Raw genomic sequence first — 17,598 nt, forward strand, 5'->3', positions numbered from 1 at the left:
AACAAGAAACACTTATAAATGAATGAAGGAGAAAAGAAAAGAAATTTTTGGATTCAGCTAAATAATTTTAACTGTAATACTTGACAGTTACATACACAACATCAATTTTACTTTAAAAATCAGTGGTGTGATTTTTTTTTTTTACAAAGTGAAAGATATTGCTGTCATGTGAGTAGAAAATTTATGTAAGTGTTAATGATATACAGTGGAATTCCAGTCAAAATACTGTTTTCTTGCCAATCTTTATTGCCTCTTGAAACTGTTCACATTTAGGAAAGACAAGGGAGTTGTGAAAAAAAGTTCATAGTCTCTTGGCTACAGTCCCGTACCTCCCTGCTCTCTGTTCTTTTGCTGGAGATTTATTTATTTATTTTTTGAGTGATTACTTTGCCTTTGAAATGTTTAATTTGTCTGTTTCAGCGGACCCTTTTGAAACCATGCTAAAGTCATTATTAAGGTATCAGTCTGATAGTGGGAACGTGAGCGAAAACCTCATGAGGAAAAAATTGTACGAAAATGGTGTGACTGATTCTCTGCCGGAGTAATTTTGCTCTCCTGCTAAAGGTAAGGTAGTTTGGCCTGGAGTTCTATCATACAGATAATAGTATACGGATCTTCCTCGAGTTACGATGGGGTTATGGCCTGATAAACACATCGTGAGTTGAAAAATATAAGTTGAAAATGCATTTAAATACAGCTAATCTCCTGGACATAGCTTAGCCTAGCCTGCTTTAAACATACTCAGAACACTTACGTTAGCCTGCAGTTGGGCACAATCATCTCACACTAAGCCTATTTTATAATAGAGTGTTGACTAGCTCATGTAATTTATTGAATACTGTACAGAAAGTGAAAAATAGATTGTTGTCTGGGTACAGAATGGTTGTAAGCTTATGGGCTGTTTCCTCTCATGGTCCCATGGCTGGCCGTGGGCTACAGCTGCTGTCGCTGCCAGTGTCACAAAGTGTCGTACTTCATACGCTAGCCCAGCAGAAGATCAAGATAAGTTCAGAGGACCGTTTCTACTGAACGCTTATGGCTTTTGCGCCACGGTAACATTGAAAAATTGTACGTCGGGGACCATCTGTATATTTTAACTATTAGTGTGTCTTTGTCTTTCCTACTCTTTTCTTACCTGTCTTTCTAAGCTGAATTTTACTCTTTTTTTGCGGGGGTGGGCCGCACTGCAAGGCTTGTGGGATCTTAGTTCCCTTCCAGGGGTTGAATCCATGCTTCCTGCAGTGGAAGCGTAGAGCCTTAACCACAGGACCGCTAGGGAAGTCCCTCTAAGCTGATTTTTATTCTCCTGAAATTCTAAAACGAAACAAAAACAAAACAAAAATCTTAACATCTAGACTCCCTATGTAAGTTGGAATGATGGGAGCAGAGAGAACCTGAAGACATTTTATGTATCAGTAGATTTGTCCATTGTTTTCAGACCAGACTCTAAAACCAGCATTTCCTAAAATATGGTCTGAACTCACCTGAAACACTCCCTCTTGTTCAAGGTGCAGATTACTGGGCCTTTACTTGGACAAACTGAATCACTGGGAGGGGCACCTGACATTTTAAGAAGCTCAGCAAATCATTTACAAAGGCGGAGAGCAATACTAGTCCGTACCGTTTCCTTTTTGTTCCTAAGGACCCTTAGCCAAGCGCTGTGTGCTGCCTCACAGTTCCCTGTGCTCCCACAGGGCCGTTGCGGACCTTCCCCCTTACTCTAGCACTGCCGGCCCTACCAGCCCCTTTGCTTGCTGTAGATGTCCTGGCCTCCTGCTTTGCTGAGACCAAGGAGCCCTTTACGTGTGAACTCCCTCAATAGCCTGTTCCCCCACCAATAGACTCTGTCCATCACAAACCTTGGTTCTTTTTTCTTATTTTAAATCTTGAAGAATCCTTCCTTCTGTCCAAAGCTAATCTATCCATTCGTGCCATTTAAAAATAATGTAATTTATAAAAGTAATAATGTGGTTGCTGAAAAAAACGTGGAAAATCTGATAGTATAAAGAAGTCACCCGTAATTTGACTATAGATTTTTTTATATGGTTGAGATCATATTGTATGTACAATTTTATATACTTTTTCATTATAAAACGTATCGTAAGCATATCCCCATCATTAAAAAATTTACAGGGACTTCCCTGGCCGTCCAGGTGAAGACTCTGCACTTGCACTGCGGGCGTGGGGTGAGGGTGAGGTGGGCACGGCTTCGAGGTTCCATCCCTGGTCAGGGAACTAAGATCCTGCATGCCCTGTGGCTTGGCCAAAAAGAAAAAAAAAAAAGAAAAGAAAAGAGAAGAAAACTTCCAAAAATAACTAAAATTATGCTTTTTCTGCTAGTCACTTTATAAAATATGGAAACGTTTAGAAAAGTCCTAAGGAAAAAAAATAAACATTTTTACTGCTGTTCATTCCCCGGTGATAACCATGTTTAACATTTTCAAATACTTTTCATCATTCCAGTCATTTCTGTGTACAGTAGAATTTCAGTCAGCATTATACTGTATAGATAGTTTTAGACTCTGCATTTTTATTTACCATTATATGATAAGTATTTTTATAACAGTAAATATTCTTAGAAAATTACATTTGAAAAGAGTCTCTAATGTCACTTTTACCTTCTGAATATCTTTCAAATTGCTCTGCTCCACCAGCACTGCTCCCATCCTGGTTTAAGCTTCCATCATCTTATGTGGATTGCTTGTTTCTCTGCCTTCTCTCTGCACTTCTCCTCCAATTTCTACCCTCTGATAGGGATTCTTAAGCTTTTTTTAAGACATATACCCCTTGCAGTTGTGGTGAAACCTACAGACTCCTTCGGAGAATAGCATTTGAAAATGTAACTACAAAGGAAACCGATATAGTTATCAAAATGTTATTTTTAAAAAACTTGTGATATTATAATATCTGTTCTTTATTGTTAATGTATTAAATAACAAGGTCTAGCAATGCTTCCCCAAACTTCCACAATTTTAAAATAATGATGTTATGAGAGACAAAACCATTATTTTGAGAGTTTTACAATAACCAAAATATAATGTGAACGTATTTGAGATTTGTATTGCGACAAAGTTAAAAGCCCTATATTCAGAAAGAAATGCTAAATTTTATTTAGAGGTTAGTGAAAAATAAAGATTTTTTTCCCCCCTCATCCAAGTTCATGGACTCCTGGATTCTATGCACAGACCCTTTGGTATCTATGGACTGGATGTTCATAACCCCTGAGAACAGACACTTTCAAAATACAATTCTTATTTTATCAGTCCCTGATCAAAAACCTCCACTGGCTTCCCTTTGCTCTTGGGACAAACTCCGAAGTCTTGAATGTAATCTTAAAGACCATATGTGGTTTGACCTGCCTACTTTTCCAGCCTCGTTTCCCACTTTCTCATTTGTGCTTATACTCTAGCCACCCTGGTTTTCTCTTAGTTCTATACCTTGTTCTCTCCTATCTCAAGGGCTCTGTATATGCTGTTCCTGTTGCCTGGATTGTCTCACCTAACCATCCACACACCTAGTTAATGCATGTTTATTCTTCAGCTCAGTTTAGATGTCACTTCCCCAGGGAAGCCATCTCTGATCATCCCACTGTCCCTAGGAAGGTCCCCCTTTTAGATGCTGTCATAACACCCTTTGGTTTTCCTTTGCAACACGTCCTAGTTTGTAAGTATTTTATGTGTAATTCTATGAATAATCTTTCCTAAGCTGTATGCTCCACGGAGGGAGACACTATTCTGTTTTGATGTCTACTGTATCCGTGGGTCTTGGTGTAGAGTAGGCCCTCAGTAAATATTTATTATATCAGTGAATGAATACTGACCAACTTACAGGTCCTCAATTCATAGTCTCTTCTCTTATCTCTGTGGGTCTGTACTTGCTATGTTCTCCTCAGCTAACTCCTGGCCAACTCCTCTTCCAATATCCAGTTTAGTTACCTACCCTCCGCCATTCACCCTCTTTACTACCATGACAGCCTGGATATACTTACATAACAAAATTAAATTGACTTTCTTGTCTCCCTTCTTATATTGTGTTTTCCTTCCCCTTTCCTCTAATCTGTGTACCTCGAAGAAAGTTATTTATTTTGTTGTATGTTCTTCTTGGGAAGTAGTAGTATTGTATAGAGCAGAGACTTTAAGCTTGGGCAAAAGGCTTTGAATCTTATTTCTGTCATTTAGTATCTGCATGATTCTTTGTGTGTTACTTGGCCTTTGTGAGCTTTTATTGCCTCTTTTTTTTTTTTTTTTTGGCCACTCTGCAGGGATCCCTTAGTTCTCCAACCAGGGGTCAAACCCGTGCCCCTTGCGTTAGAAGCACAGAGTCTTAACCACTGGACCGCCAGGGAGGTCCTATTGCCTCATCTTAAATTGAGGATAATAGCATCCATGTTACAAATTTCCTGTGAGGATTATATGAGGTCATGATGTAAAATACTTAACAACAGGTCTTAGAACACAGTAACTACTCAAAAAAATACCTTTCCTTCCTTTGTTTGAGAAGTAGATTTTCCTGCTGTTTGTTTGCTGCTCCCCCCGCCTCCCAACGTTCTTCTGTTCTGTTCACATTTCTTCTTTCTTACATTTTTCCTGCTCCTCTGGAACTACACCTCCTTATTAATGCTTCCAATTTAGTTAATGCGTTCCTTCTTTCATGCAGCGTTTTTATAGTTGATGGGCCTGTATCTGTCCCATTTGGAGGGTTACGTAGGAGTCCTTTCTGTTCTATATAGATTAAACCCACATTCACTCACAAGTACACAAATACACCCCACTGACTTTCACATTATATATGGTAAATAATTTTAAAAATCATGGAAAATATTTTTTTTCGAATTTTTGAATTTTATTTTATTTATTTTTCTATACAGCAGGTTCTCATTAGTCATCCATTTTATACACGTCAGTGTATACGTGTCAAACCCAATCTCCCAATTCATCACCCCCCACCCCACTTTCCCCCCTTGGTGTCCATACATTTGTTCTCTACATCTGTGTCTCTATTTCTGCCCTGCAAACCAGTTCATCTGTACCATTTTTCTAGGTTCCACATATATGCATTAATATACAATATTTGTTTTTCTCTTTCTGACTTAACTTCACTTTGTACGACAGTCTCTTAAGTCCATGCACATCTCTACAAATGACCCAATTTCGTTCCTTATTATGGCTGAGTAATATTCCATTGTATATATATACCACATCTTTTTTATTCATTCGACTGTTAATGGGCATTTAGGTTCCTTCCATGACCTGGCTATTGTAAATAGTGCTGCAGTGAATATCGGGGTGCATGTGTCTTTTTGAATTATGGTTTTCTCAGGGTATATGCCCAGTAGTGGGATTGCTGGGTTATATGGTAATTCGAGTTTTAGTTTTTTAAGGACCCTCCATACTGTTCTCCATAGTGGCTGTATCAATTTACATTCCCACCAACAGTGCAAGAGGGTTCCCTTTTCTCCACACCCTCTCCAACATTTGTTGTTTGAAGATTTTCTGATGATGCCCATTCATTCTCACTGGTGTGAGGTGATACCTCATTGTAGTTTTGATTTGCATTTCTCTAATAATTAGTGTAAAAATCATGGAAAATTTAAATAAACAAAAATAGAATAGTATAATGAACATCCATATTCTCATCACCAAACTTTTAACAGTTATCAAATTAGACACAATCTTACTTTATCTATACCCCTACTTACCTCCCCTGCTTTCTCTCTGGATTATTATTATTATTTTTTTTTAATTAATTAATTTATTTTTATTTTTGGCTGCGTTGGGTCTTCGTTTCTATGTGAGGGCTTTCTCTAGTTGCGGCAAGCGGGGGCCACACTTCATCGCGGTGTGCGGGCCTCTCACTATCGCGGCCTCTCCTGTTGCAGAGCACAGGCTCCAGATGCGCAGGCTCAGTAGCTGTGGCTCACGGGCCTAGTTGCTCCGCGGCATGTGGGATCTTCCCAGACCAGGGCTCGAACCCGTGTCCCCTGCATTGGCAGGCAGATTCTCAACCACTGTGCCACCAGGGAAGCCTGGATTATTTTTAAACAGATTCCAGACATCATACCGATGAGGACATACTTTTTCAAGGGCTTAACAGTATTTAGCATGTAATAGCTACTTGGTCAGGTTTCTTTTCTTTTCCTTCTCACCTTCTGTAACTTTGTTCATTCCTCCTAAAAATATTCAGACTGCGCATTATAAGACTTTTGTGACTTTCTTGAATTGTAGAATAACTGATAAATCTTAAGAGGATGCCATTTTGACTCATCCTACAGTATCCACTTTTTAAAAATTACATTCAGTAAATGCTTAATGCCATATTTTCCTTATTCTTCAATTCTGTTTGAAACTCACACTTTTCATTCAAGATTTGAGACTGGCTTGTTGAGTTTACCAGAAGCATTAATTAATATGTTGGCTCCTCTGCACAGTTTTGCTTCCAAAGACTAACCAAACAAGGCCTTTAACCATGGCCAACTGCTGATTAGTCTTTCTCCTTTCCAGTTCCTATTTCTAACTGATAGCCATTATTCACAGGGCCATCAGGAGATCTGTATATCAAATTTCCACCTTCTCATTGTCAGTACTATTTGGTTTTATTTTGTTTTAAATATTTATTTATTTGGCTGTGTCAGGTCTTAGTTGTGGCACGTGAGATCTTCATTGTGGCGTGTGGGACCTTTAGTTGCAGCTTGCGGGATCTTTAGTTATGGCATGCAGAATCTAATTCCCTGACCGGGGATTGAACCCAGGCCCCCTGCGTTGGGAGTGCGGAGTCTTAACCACTGGACCACCAGGGAGGTCCCAGTCAGTACTGTGTTGTATCATCAGGTTCTCTGGACCTCTCAGGCTGCCTGCTTGGGTTGTTATAGCTGGTCCTGTCACACCTGAATGTCCTACCTGAAAGCAGTTATGTTGCCTCCGTCTAAGCATTCACCAGTCAGAACCTTTCTTTCTGTTCTGTTTAAACACCTAACATTTGTCTGTAAGAATCTTTGTATTTAATTGTATAGCCCCAGGGAATTTTACCTATTTCTCTTTGCTTTGCTTTCAGTGATTATGCTTTTCAGTAATCTTTATCGTTAAAAGCCTTAGTTAGTTTTTCTTCTCTGCTTCAAACTAAGTAATTCTAACTTCTTTAATCTTTTATCGTAAGCTCTATTTCCCAAATTTTCAATCTTTTTTGTCCTTGTTCTGTATTGCGTTTTTTCCTCCTCCTGTCTGATCAAAGGCAAATCAAAGTGGAAAATTATTTCCCAGTTTTCACATTTCTTGCCATCATATTTTCAAGCTTTGGTTCATAGACTGGGTCCATACATGAGAAGTGTGTTTCAGGTTTATGTTTTCAACCCTATAGCACAAGCCAGTTACTTAGCTTATTCATTAGTCAGAAATACCAATTAATATTTAATCAGCAAGAACGTGATTGAAGAGGGCTGTAGTCAGAGCATCCTCTTCCTCCCTACTAATGGTTTTTCTTTAAGAGAACAGGGCTGTTTACCAGAGTTATCACTCCAAAATAAGCTGTACTTCATATTGACACAATAAATCTTCTGCCTTTTTTATTTTTATTTTTATTTTGGTCCAGATCTGAATTCTGTATTCTGACTCTTCTCTAATCCTCTCAAACCTCATCCTGTGAGTTCTGGTTCCTTCCTGCCCTGACCGTCTCTGCTCCAAGGCTGTGTGTAAACGTCCACTTTAGTTCTGTGAGTGTAACTTCTCTCTTCTGTGTGCTTCAGCCCCACATGCTCCTATGACTTTTGGGTTAAACTCTGGTTTAACAAGTATTTCTGAATTTTAGAATTTATGACAGTTTTCCAGAACCCTCTTAATTGACAGCTTAGTAATAATAGCCAAAATTATTGAACTCATTGGTTTAACACTATCAAGTGAAGCTCATCAACAGATTGTTAGAATTCCCATCTAATATACATAGTCAAGATTCATAAACTAAAAGAGATTCATATAAGCCTCTAGCAGATGTACTAGATATGTATGTCTAGAGTAAAAACCTCCACAAATCATTCCTAATGTTTGCATTGTTTTGTAGAGTACTGTGCAAAACAAATGGATGAGCAAATCATAACACAGTTCTGTGATACAAATGACAGTATTGATAATAAAATTTTTATGGTCATGGCTAAAAAGGGGAAAAAAAAGGCTTTACCAGCATAGGCTGAAAGCATTTCCTCGGTTAGTTGCATAATCATTAATGATCTGGTACTGTGGGGAGATAGTCACAGTTAAAATCTCTGATAAGTCAAAAATTGTCCTGATAGGTTTTTAGGATACCATTTGGGTCCTAAATTTGTACCCAAATGGTCCAAATTTAGGAATACCTTTTATAGGTCCAATGTTTAGGAATACCATTTATAGGTTTGTGGTTTTTTTTTGAACATGTAATATCCCACAGAAGAAAGGTCACCAGAAAACTACCTATCACTTAGAACTGAGGAAAGATATACCCTGGATTTCATTTAAAAACCAGCTATGTACAAAAGCTCTTACACATTATTAAGGAAAAGATACAAGCCCCAGTAGAAAAATGGCTAAAGAAGTGAACATGCAGTACGTTGTGGAAAACATGTAAATGGCCATTAAATATTTGAAACTTATTTAAACCCTACCAATAATTAGAACGAGATAAGCCAATTAAAGCAATGTTGAGTTATTTTTTACCTGTTAGACTGACAGAGGTTTTATAAAATGACAACACTTATTAGTACGTTCCAAAGTATGGGAAATGGACACTGAGATTGCTGGTAAGAGTGTAAGCTGATACAGGCTTTCTCCAGGGCAGCATGGCCATATAAAGCAAAAGCTTAAAAACTACTTCTTAACTCAGAAATTTCATATCTAAGGAAGTCAAATGGCAATAGATGTATGTACAAAGATGGCTGTTGAAGCATTGTTTATTGTAGCAGAAATTGGAAAATACTTAAACATCCAGTAGTAGAGGATTATTTGAATGGTCGTAAATCTGTACAATGGATTAGAATGAAAACATTAAGGTGGCAAAGACATTTATTTACTGACATGGGGAGATGGTTTGCTAGAGCTAGCACAAACTTGGTGGCTTAAACACAGAAATTTATTGTCTCACAGTTCTGGAGGCTGTTGCCCAAGATCAAGGTGCCAGCAGAGTTGGTTCATTCTGAGGGCTGTGAGGGAAATCTGTTTTATGCCTCTTTCCTAGCTGCTAGTAGTTTGCTGGTAATCTCTGGTGTTCCTTGGCTTGTAGATTTATTACCCCAATCTCTGCCTTCATGTTTATAATGAGATTTCCCTGTGTGTGTATATGTTTGTGTGTGTGTTTCAGTGTCCAATTTTCCCCTTTTTATAAGGACACAGTGGTATTGGATTAAGGCCCACCCTAATGTGCACATCTTAAACTGATTATCTGCAAAGAACCTATTCCCAAATGAGGTCACATTCACAGGCACTGGGGGTTAGAACTTCAAGATCTTTTTGGGGGCACAATTCAACCCATAACAGATGGTAAGTGAAAAAACCAGTATACAGAACAGTTTGTAGAGTATTATTACATTGTCCAAAGTATACCTTTATGCACACATGTATGTACACATGTACGTGGATACACATACCTATAGAAAAACATGAAAAGCTATATAAAAAATGTTACCAGTAATTATTGCTACTGGGTTGAATTTAGGGTGATTTAAATTAATTTCTATATTTTCATCTATATTATTTTTAAGTTATTTATTGTTTTCTACATATTAATTTTCTTTTACACTAACCTGTATTACTGTACAAGTCAAAAACAATGAACCACTCAACTATCAGTGATAGTCTGAATAGTCACTGAATTTTCATTAGGAGCAAAGCTTAATAATTCATTGACTAATTAAAACCAAAATTCAATAATTTATTTAATTTTCTCTAAGAACAAAGCCTTTTATTCATGGACTTTTTTAGGACTATGTATTTGGTTTCTTTTATTCTTCTGGAAGCTGCTAATATGCAGGAGTTGATTTGGGGAGAATTATGTTCCCTGCTGTTGTTTTTGTACTGTTCAGTATTTTTAATCAGATTTTTTTTTCTTTTTTAAAACCCCAAAACTGTAAAAGGCCAAATTTTATAAAGAGAAAGCGCTAATAATGTTCAATGACTTTACATATACAGTTATGACACATTATTAGTAAGACAGAATTGAATATTTAAAGAGGTATGTAGTAACTTTTGAGAGAGTTCTTACTCTCTGTCAGAAACATAACTTATTTTTTGAAGTAGAGGCAGGACAGTCATTTTAAATAAAGGGTTGGTAAACTCACTAAACATTTATTGAGCACCTGCGATTTACCAGACACTGTGCTAGGTACTAGGATTACCAATGTAAAAAGCTGCCCTCCAGAAGGTTTAGGTCTAATGGTTATCAGGTACTGGGTCTTTAACCAAATATTAGAGTGATGCTAATCAAAAGCATTCCTTTTGTTAAATGTTGGGACAAGTCTCAAACTCTGAGTTTCTGACAGCAAATTGCTTATCACTTTGTATTTCTCTCACTCCTAAATCTACTCTTGGCCTACATCCTGACCCTTAATCTTAGAACACCTTCTGTTTTTGAAGTTCTTTGATCTGGTTTTAGTTTCCTTCTTACCCAACATGAACATAGTTGGTTACTCTAAAGATATATTTTTTACCTTCTTCCACATAGAGAGGCATAGTGGTTGAGAGCTTGGATGCGTCATCGAGCTGCCTGGGTTGGAATAGGAATTCTGTGATTTTTGTTGTGTGGCCCTGGGCATGTTACTTATTTTCTGTGACACATTTCCTCATTTGTAAAATGGAGACAATAACAGTTACTTGTCACATAGTATTAACGATTAAATGAACTGACACATTAGTAGGTGCTTCCAAATAGTTTTTCACAGTGGTTTTACCATTTACAGTCCCACACAGCATATGAGAATTCTGCTTTTTCTGCATCCTCACCATTCCTTGGTATTGGTATATGTATAGGGGTATTTTGTTTTGAATTTTTGAATTTTATTTTATTTAATTTTTTATACAGCAGGTTCTTATAGTCATCAATCTTATACACATAAGTGTATACATGTAAATCCCAATCGCCCAATTCATCACAGCACCATCCCCACCCCCGGGCAGCTTTCCCCCCTTGGTGTCCATATGTTTGTTCTCTACATCTGTGTCTTAACTTCTGCCCTGCAAACCAGTTCATCTGTACCATTTTTCTAGGTTCCACATACATGCGTTAATATACGATATTTGTTTTTCTCTTTCTGACTTACTTCCTTCTGTATGACACTCTCTAGATCCATCCACGTCTCAACAAATGACCCAGTTTCATTCCTTTTTATGGCTGAGTAATATTCCATTGTATATATGTACCATATCTTCTTTATCCATTCTTCTGTCGATGGGCATTTAGGTTCCTTCTATGACCTGGCTATTGTAAATAGTGCTGCAGTGAACATTGGGTTGCATGTGTCTTTTTGAATTATGGTTTTCTCAGGGTATATGACCAGTAGTGGGATTGCTGGATCATATGGTAATTCTATTTTTAGTTTTTTAAGGAACCTCCATACTGTTCTCCATAGTGGCTGTATCAATTTACATTCCCACCAACAGTGCAAGAGGGTTCCCTTTTCTCCACACCCTCTCCAGCATTTGTTGCTTGTAGATTTTCTGATGATGCCCATTCTAACTGGTGTGAGGTGATACCTCATTGTAGTTTTGGTTTGCATTTCTCTAATAATTAGTGATGTTGAGCAGTTTTTCATGTGCTTCTGGCCATCTGTATGTCTTCTTTGGAGAAATGTCTATTTAGGTCTTCAGCCCATTTTTGGATTGGGTTGTTTGTTTCTTTAATATTGAGCTGCATGAGCTGTTTATATATTTTGGAGATTAATCCTTTGTCCGTTGATTCGTTTGCAAATATTTTCTCCCATTCTGAGGGTTGTCTTTTTGTCTTGTTTATGGTTTCCTTTGCTGTGCAAAAGCTTTTAAGTTTCATTAGTTCCCATTTGTTTATTTTTGTTTTTATTTCCATTACTCTAGGAGGTGGATCAAAAAAGATCTTGCTGTGATTTATGTCAAAGAGTGTTCTTCCTATGTTTTCCTCTAAGAGTTTTATAGTGTCCGGTCTTACATTTAGGTCTCGAATCCATTTTGAGTTTATTTTTGTGTATGGTGTTAGGGAGTGTTCTAATTTCATTCTTTTGCATGTAGCTGTCCAGTTTTCCCAGCACCACTTATTGAAGAGACTGTCTTTTCTCCATTGTATATCCTTGCCTCCTTTGTCATAGATTAGTTGACCATAGGTGCGTGGGTTTATCTCTGGGCTTTCTATCTTGTTCCATTGATCTATATTTCTGTTTTTGTGCCAGTACCATGTTGTCTTGATTACTGTAGCTTTGTAGTATAGTCTGAAGTCAGGGAGTCTGATTCCTCCAGCTCTATTTTTTTCCCTCAAGACTGCTTTGGCTATTCGGGGTCTTTAGTGTCTCCATACAAATTTTAAGATTTTTTGTTCTAGTTCCGTTAAAAATGCCATTGGTAATTTGATAGGGATTGCATTGAATCTGTAGATTGCTTTGGGTAGTATAGTCATTTTCACAATATTGATTCTTCCAACCAAGAATATGGTGTATCTCTCCATCTGTTGGTATCATCTTTAATTTCTTTCATCAGTGTCTTATAGTTTTCTGCATACAGGTCTTTTGTCTCTTTAGGTAGGTTTATTCCTAGGTATTTTATTCTTTTTGTTGCAGTGGTAAATGGGATTGTTTCCTTAATTTCTCTTTCATATTTTACATCATTAATGTATAGGAATGCAAGAGATTTCTGTGCATTAATTTTGTATCCTGCAACTTTACCAAATTCATTGATTAACTCTAGTATTTTTTTGGTGGCATTTTTAGGATTCTCTATGTATAGTATCATGTCATCTGCAGTGACAGTTTTACTTCTTCTTTGCCAATTTGGATTCCTTTTATTTCTTTTTCTTCTCTGATTGCCGTGGTTAGGACTTCCAAAACTATGTTGAATAATAGTGGTGAGAGTGGACATCCTTGTCTTGTTCCTGATCTTAGAGGAAATGCTTTCAGTTTTTCACCATTGAGAATGATGTTTGCTGTGGGTTTGTTGTATATGGCCTTTATTATGTTGAGGTAGTTTCCCTCTATGCCCACTTTCTGGAGAGTTTTTTTCATAAATGGGTGTTGAATTTTGTTGAGAGCTTTTTCTGCATCTATTGAGATGATCATATGGTTTTTCTTCTTCAATTTGTTAATATGGTGTATTACATTGATTGATTTGTTTATATTGAAGATTCCTTGCATCCCTGGGATAAATTCCACTTAATCATGGTGTCTGATCCTTTTAATATGTTGTTGGATTCTGTTTGCTAGTATTTTGTTGAGGATTTTTGCATCTATATTCATCAGTGATATAGGTCTGTAATTTTCTTTTTTTGTAGTATCTTTGTCTGGTTTTGGTATCAGGGTGATGGTGGCCTCATAGAATGAGTTTGGGAGTGTTCCTTCCTTTGCAATTTTTTGGAAGAGTTTGAGAAGGATGGGTGTTAGCTCTTCTCTAAATGTTTGATAGAATTCACCTGTGAAGCCATGTGGTCCTGGACTTCTGTTTGTTGGAAGATTTTTAATCACAGTTTCAATTTCATTACTTGTGATTGGTCTGTTCATATTTTCTGTTTCTTCCTGTTCAGTGTTGGAAGGTTATACCTTTCTAAGAATTTGTCCATTTCTTCCAGGTTGTCCATTTTATTGGCATAGAGTTGCTTGTAGTAGTCTCTTAGGATGCTTTGTATTTCTGCGGTGTCTGTTGTAACTTCTCCTTTTTCATTTCTAATTTTATTGGTTTGAGTTCTCTCCCTCTTTTCCTTGATGAGTCTGGCTAATGGTTTATCAATTTTGTTTATCTTCTCAAAGAACCAGCTTTTAGTTTTATTGATCTTTGCTGTTGTTTTCTTTGTTTCTATTTCGCTTATTTCTGCTCTGATCTTTATGATTTCTTTCCTTCTGCTAACTTTGGGTTTTGTTTGTTCTTCTTTCTCTAGTTCCTTCAGGTGTAAGGTTAGATTGTTTATTTGAGATTTTTCTTGTTTCTTGAGGTAGGCTTGTATAGGTATAAACTTCCCTCTTAGTACTGCTTTTGCTGCATCCCATAGGTATTGGATCGTCGTGTTTTCATTGTCATTTGTCTCTAGGTATTTTTTGATTTCCTCTTTGATTTCTTCAGTGATCTCTTGGTTATTTAGTAACATATTGTTTAGCCTCCACGTGTTTGTGTTTTTTACGTTTTATTCCCTGTAATTCATTTCTAATCTCATAGCATTGTGGTCAGAAAAGATGCTTGATATGATTTCAATTTTCCTAAGTTTACTGCGGTTTGATTTGTGACCCAAGATATGATCAATCCTGGAGAATGTTCCATGCGCACTTGAGAAGAAAGTGTAATCTGCTGTTTTTGGATGGATTATCCTATAAATATCAATTAAATCTATCTGGTCTATTGTGTCATTTAAAGCTTGTGTTTCCTCATAAATTTTCTGTCTGGATGATCTGTCCATTGGTGTAAGTGAGGTGTTAAAGTCCCCCACTATTATTGTGTCACTGTCAATTTCCTCTTTTATAGCTGTTAGCAGTTGCCTTATGTATTGAGGTGCTCCTATGTTGGGTGCATATATATTTATAATTGTTATATCTTCTTCTTGGATTGATCCCTGGATCATTATGTAGTGTCCTTCCTTGTCTCTTGTAACATTCTTTATTTTACAGTCTATTTTATCTGATATGAGTATTGCTACTCCAGCTTTCTTTTGATTTCCATTTGCATGGAATATCTTTTTCCATCCCCTCACTTTCAGTCTGTATGTGTCCCTATGTCTGAAGTGGGTCTCTTGTAGACAGCATATAGATGGGTCTTGTTTTTGTATCCATTCTGCAAGCCTGTGTCTTTTGGTTGGAGCATTTAATCTATTCACGTTTAAGGTAATTATCGATATGTATGTTCCTATTACCATTTTCTTAATTGTTTTGGGTTTGTTTTTGTAGGTCCTTTCTTCTCTTGTGTTTCCCACTTAGAGAAGTTCCTTTAGCATTTGTTATAGAGCTGGTTTGGTGGTGCTGAATTCGTTTAGCTTTTGCTTGTCTGTAAAGCTTTTGATTTCTCCATCGGATCTGAATGAAATCCTTGCCGGGTAGAGTAATCTTGGTTGTAGTTTCTTCCCTTTCATCACTTTAAGTATATCATGCCACTCCCTTCTGGCTTGTAGAGTTTCTGCTGAGAAATCAGCTGTTAACCTTTTGGGAGTTCCCTTGTATGTTATTTGTCATTTTTCCCTTGCTGCTTTCAATAATTTTTCTTGCCTTTAATTTTTGCCAGTTTCATTACTATGTGTCTCAGCATGTTTCTCCTTGGGTTTATCCTGTATGGGACTCTGTGCACTTCCTGGACTTGGGTGGCTATTTCCTTTCCCATGTTAGGGAAGTTTTCGACTATAATCTCTTCAAATATTTTCTCTGGTCCTTTCTCTCTCTCTTCTCCTTCTGGGACCCCTATAATGCGAATGTTGTTGCCTGTAAGGTTGTCCCAGAGGTCTCTTAGGCTGTCTTCATTTCTTTTCATTGCTTTTCTTTTTTCTGTTCTGCAGCAGTGAATTCCACCATTCTGTCTTCCAGGTCACTTATCCGTTCTTCTGCCTCAGTTATTCTGCTATTGATTCCTTCTAGTGTAGTTTTCATTTCAGTTATTGTATTGTTCATCTCTGTTTGTTCTTTAATTCCTCTAGGTCTTTGTTAAACGTATCTTGCATTTTCTCGACCTTATCCTCCATTCTTTTTCCGAGGTCCTGGAACATCTTCACTATCATTATTCTGAATTCTTTGTCTGGAAGGTTGCCTATCTCCACTTCATTTAGTTGTTTTTCTGGGGTTTTATCTTGTTCCTTCATCTGGTACATAGCCCTCTGCCTTTTCATCTTGTGTATCATTCTGTGAATGTGGTTTTTGATCCACAGGCTGCAGGACTGTAGTTCTTCTTGCTTCTGCTGTCAGCCCTCTGGTGGATGAGGCTATCTAAGAGGTTTGTGCAAGTTCCCTGAAGGGAGGAACTTGTCATTGTGATTTTGATTTGCATTTTCCTGATGGTGAATAAAACGAAGCAACTTCATTTGTTTATTGACCGGTTAGATAGTCACTCTGGTGTAGTGCTATTTCAAGACTTTTGCCCAGTTTTCTTTTGGGTTTTCTCTGTTTGTACTGCTTTTTAAGAGGTTTTTAAAAATTCTGAATTGAAGAACTTTATTGGATGTATGTGTGTGTGCATATGTATTATATATGTGTATATCTCAAGTATCTTCTACTGTGGCTTGATTTTATATGATCTTAAGCTTGTCTTTTGATGAACAGGTACTAATTTTAGTGTAGTCTAACTTATTTTTTTTTGCCTTTATATTTACTGCATTTTAAATCTTATGTGAGAAATCTTTATTTAACTTAATGTCATGAATATATTCATCTAAGTTTTGTTCTGAGAGTTTTACTGTTTACCTTTCGAACTTAGATCTATAATCTATTTAGTGTTTATTATTGTGTAAAGAATGAGGAAGGGGGTTAACATTCATTTTTTCCCATATGGTTATCCAGTTGACCCAGCATAACTTATTGAAAGATCATCCTTTTTCCATTGTACTGTAATGTTACCTTTGTCAAAACTAAGTACCTGTGTAGGTCACTTGATGTATGTAAAGTTACCTTTACATGTTGTCGACTGGGAAAAAATGCACAACCTAAAAGTTGTGAGTTATATTTTATTCAGGGACCTTACTGAGAAAAATAGCCTGGGAAACAGCCTCTCAGATGGCTCTGAGGAGCTGTTCTGAAGAGGTAAGGAAGGAGCCAGGATATATTCGTATATATTCTGAGAAAAAAAACTGTGTAGTCAAACATCAGAAGACTACTGCTAATCGCAAAAACCAGATATCTCAAATTAGTGATTTTATTGCTTTTCTATGTATGAGAAGATGTAAGAGTCTGGGCTCATTGAAATTATTCCTTAGATATACATCTTAAATATCTAGGGCCAGTATCCTGTTTTTCTCCATTCTGAATCCCCTCAGGGTGCACCATGTGGGGAGGAGGGGCGGCAGTGGCTGATGGCTTGATGGCGGCAACATTTGTTGTTTACTGGAATGGTAGGCAACATTCTTTGTCCACAGTATTATGGAATTTTCCAATCCATGAGTATGGAAGAATACCCTCCCACTTTTTGGTCTTTAGTTTTTCTCAATAATTTTTTCTCTTTTAAGTGTAGAGATCTTATACATCTTTTATTAAATTTACTCCTAGATATTTAGTGGTTTTTTAAAAATGCTATCATAAATGGTACCATTTTAAAATTTCATTGTTTGTTTGTTACTTATATATACAGTTGATTTCTGCATATTGACCTTGTAGTCATTAACCTTGCCAAATTCCCTTATTAACTCTAATGGTTTATCATGATATCTGAGATTAGTGACAGTTTTATTCTTTTCCAATCCTAATACCTTTCATTTCTTTTCATGCTTTATTGCCAATTATTCTGTCATACA

The 17,598-nt window shown here is 37.0% G+C and overlaps 1 protein-coding gene across 1 annotated transcript in view; it reads left to right on the plus strand.

Moving 5' to 3' along the window:
- CYP20A1 (cytochrome P450 family 20 subfamily A member 1) overlaps positions 1-17,598 on the plus strand; it is a 62,919-nt gene that overhangs the window by 6,426 nt on the left and 38,895 nt on the right. Inside the window, 2 exon segments of the mRNA XM_082467251.1 lie at positions 421-536; positions 538-564. Of these exon segments, the coding sequence (XP_082323377.1) occupies positions 421-536; positions 538-564 (143 nt within the window).

The sequence above is a fragment of the Balaenoptera physalus genome (genome assembly GCF_965194825.1).
Source record: "Balaenoptera physalus genome assembly, chromosome: 6".
Classification (NCBI taxonomy): Eukaryota; Metazoa; Chordata; class Mammalia; order Artiodactyla; family Balaenopteridae; genus Balaenoptera; species Balaenoptera physalus.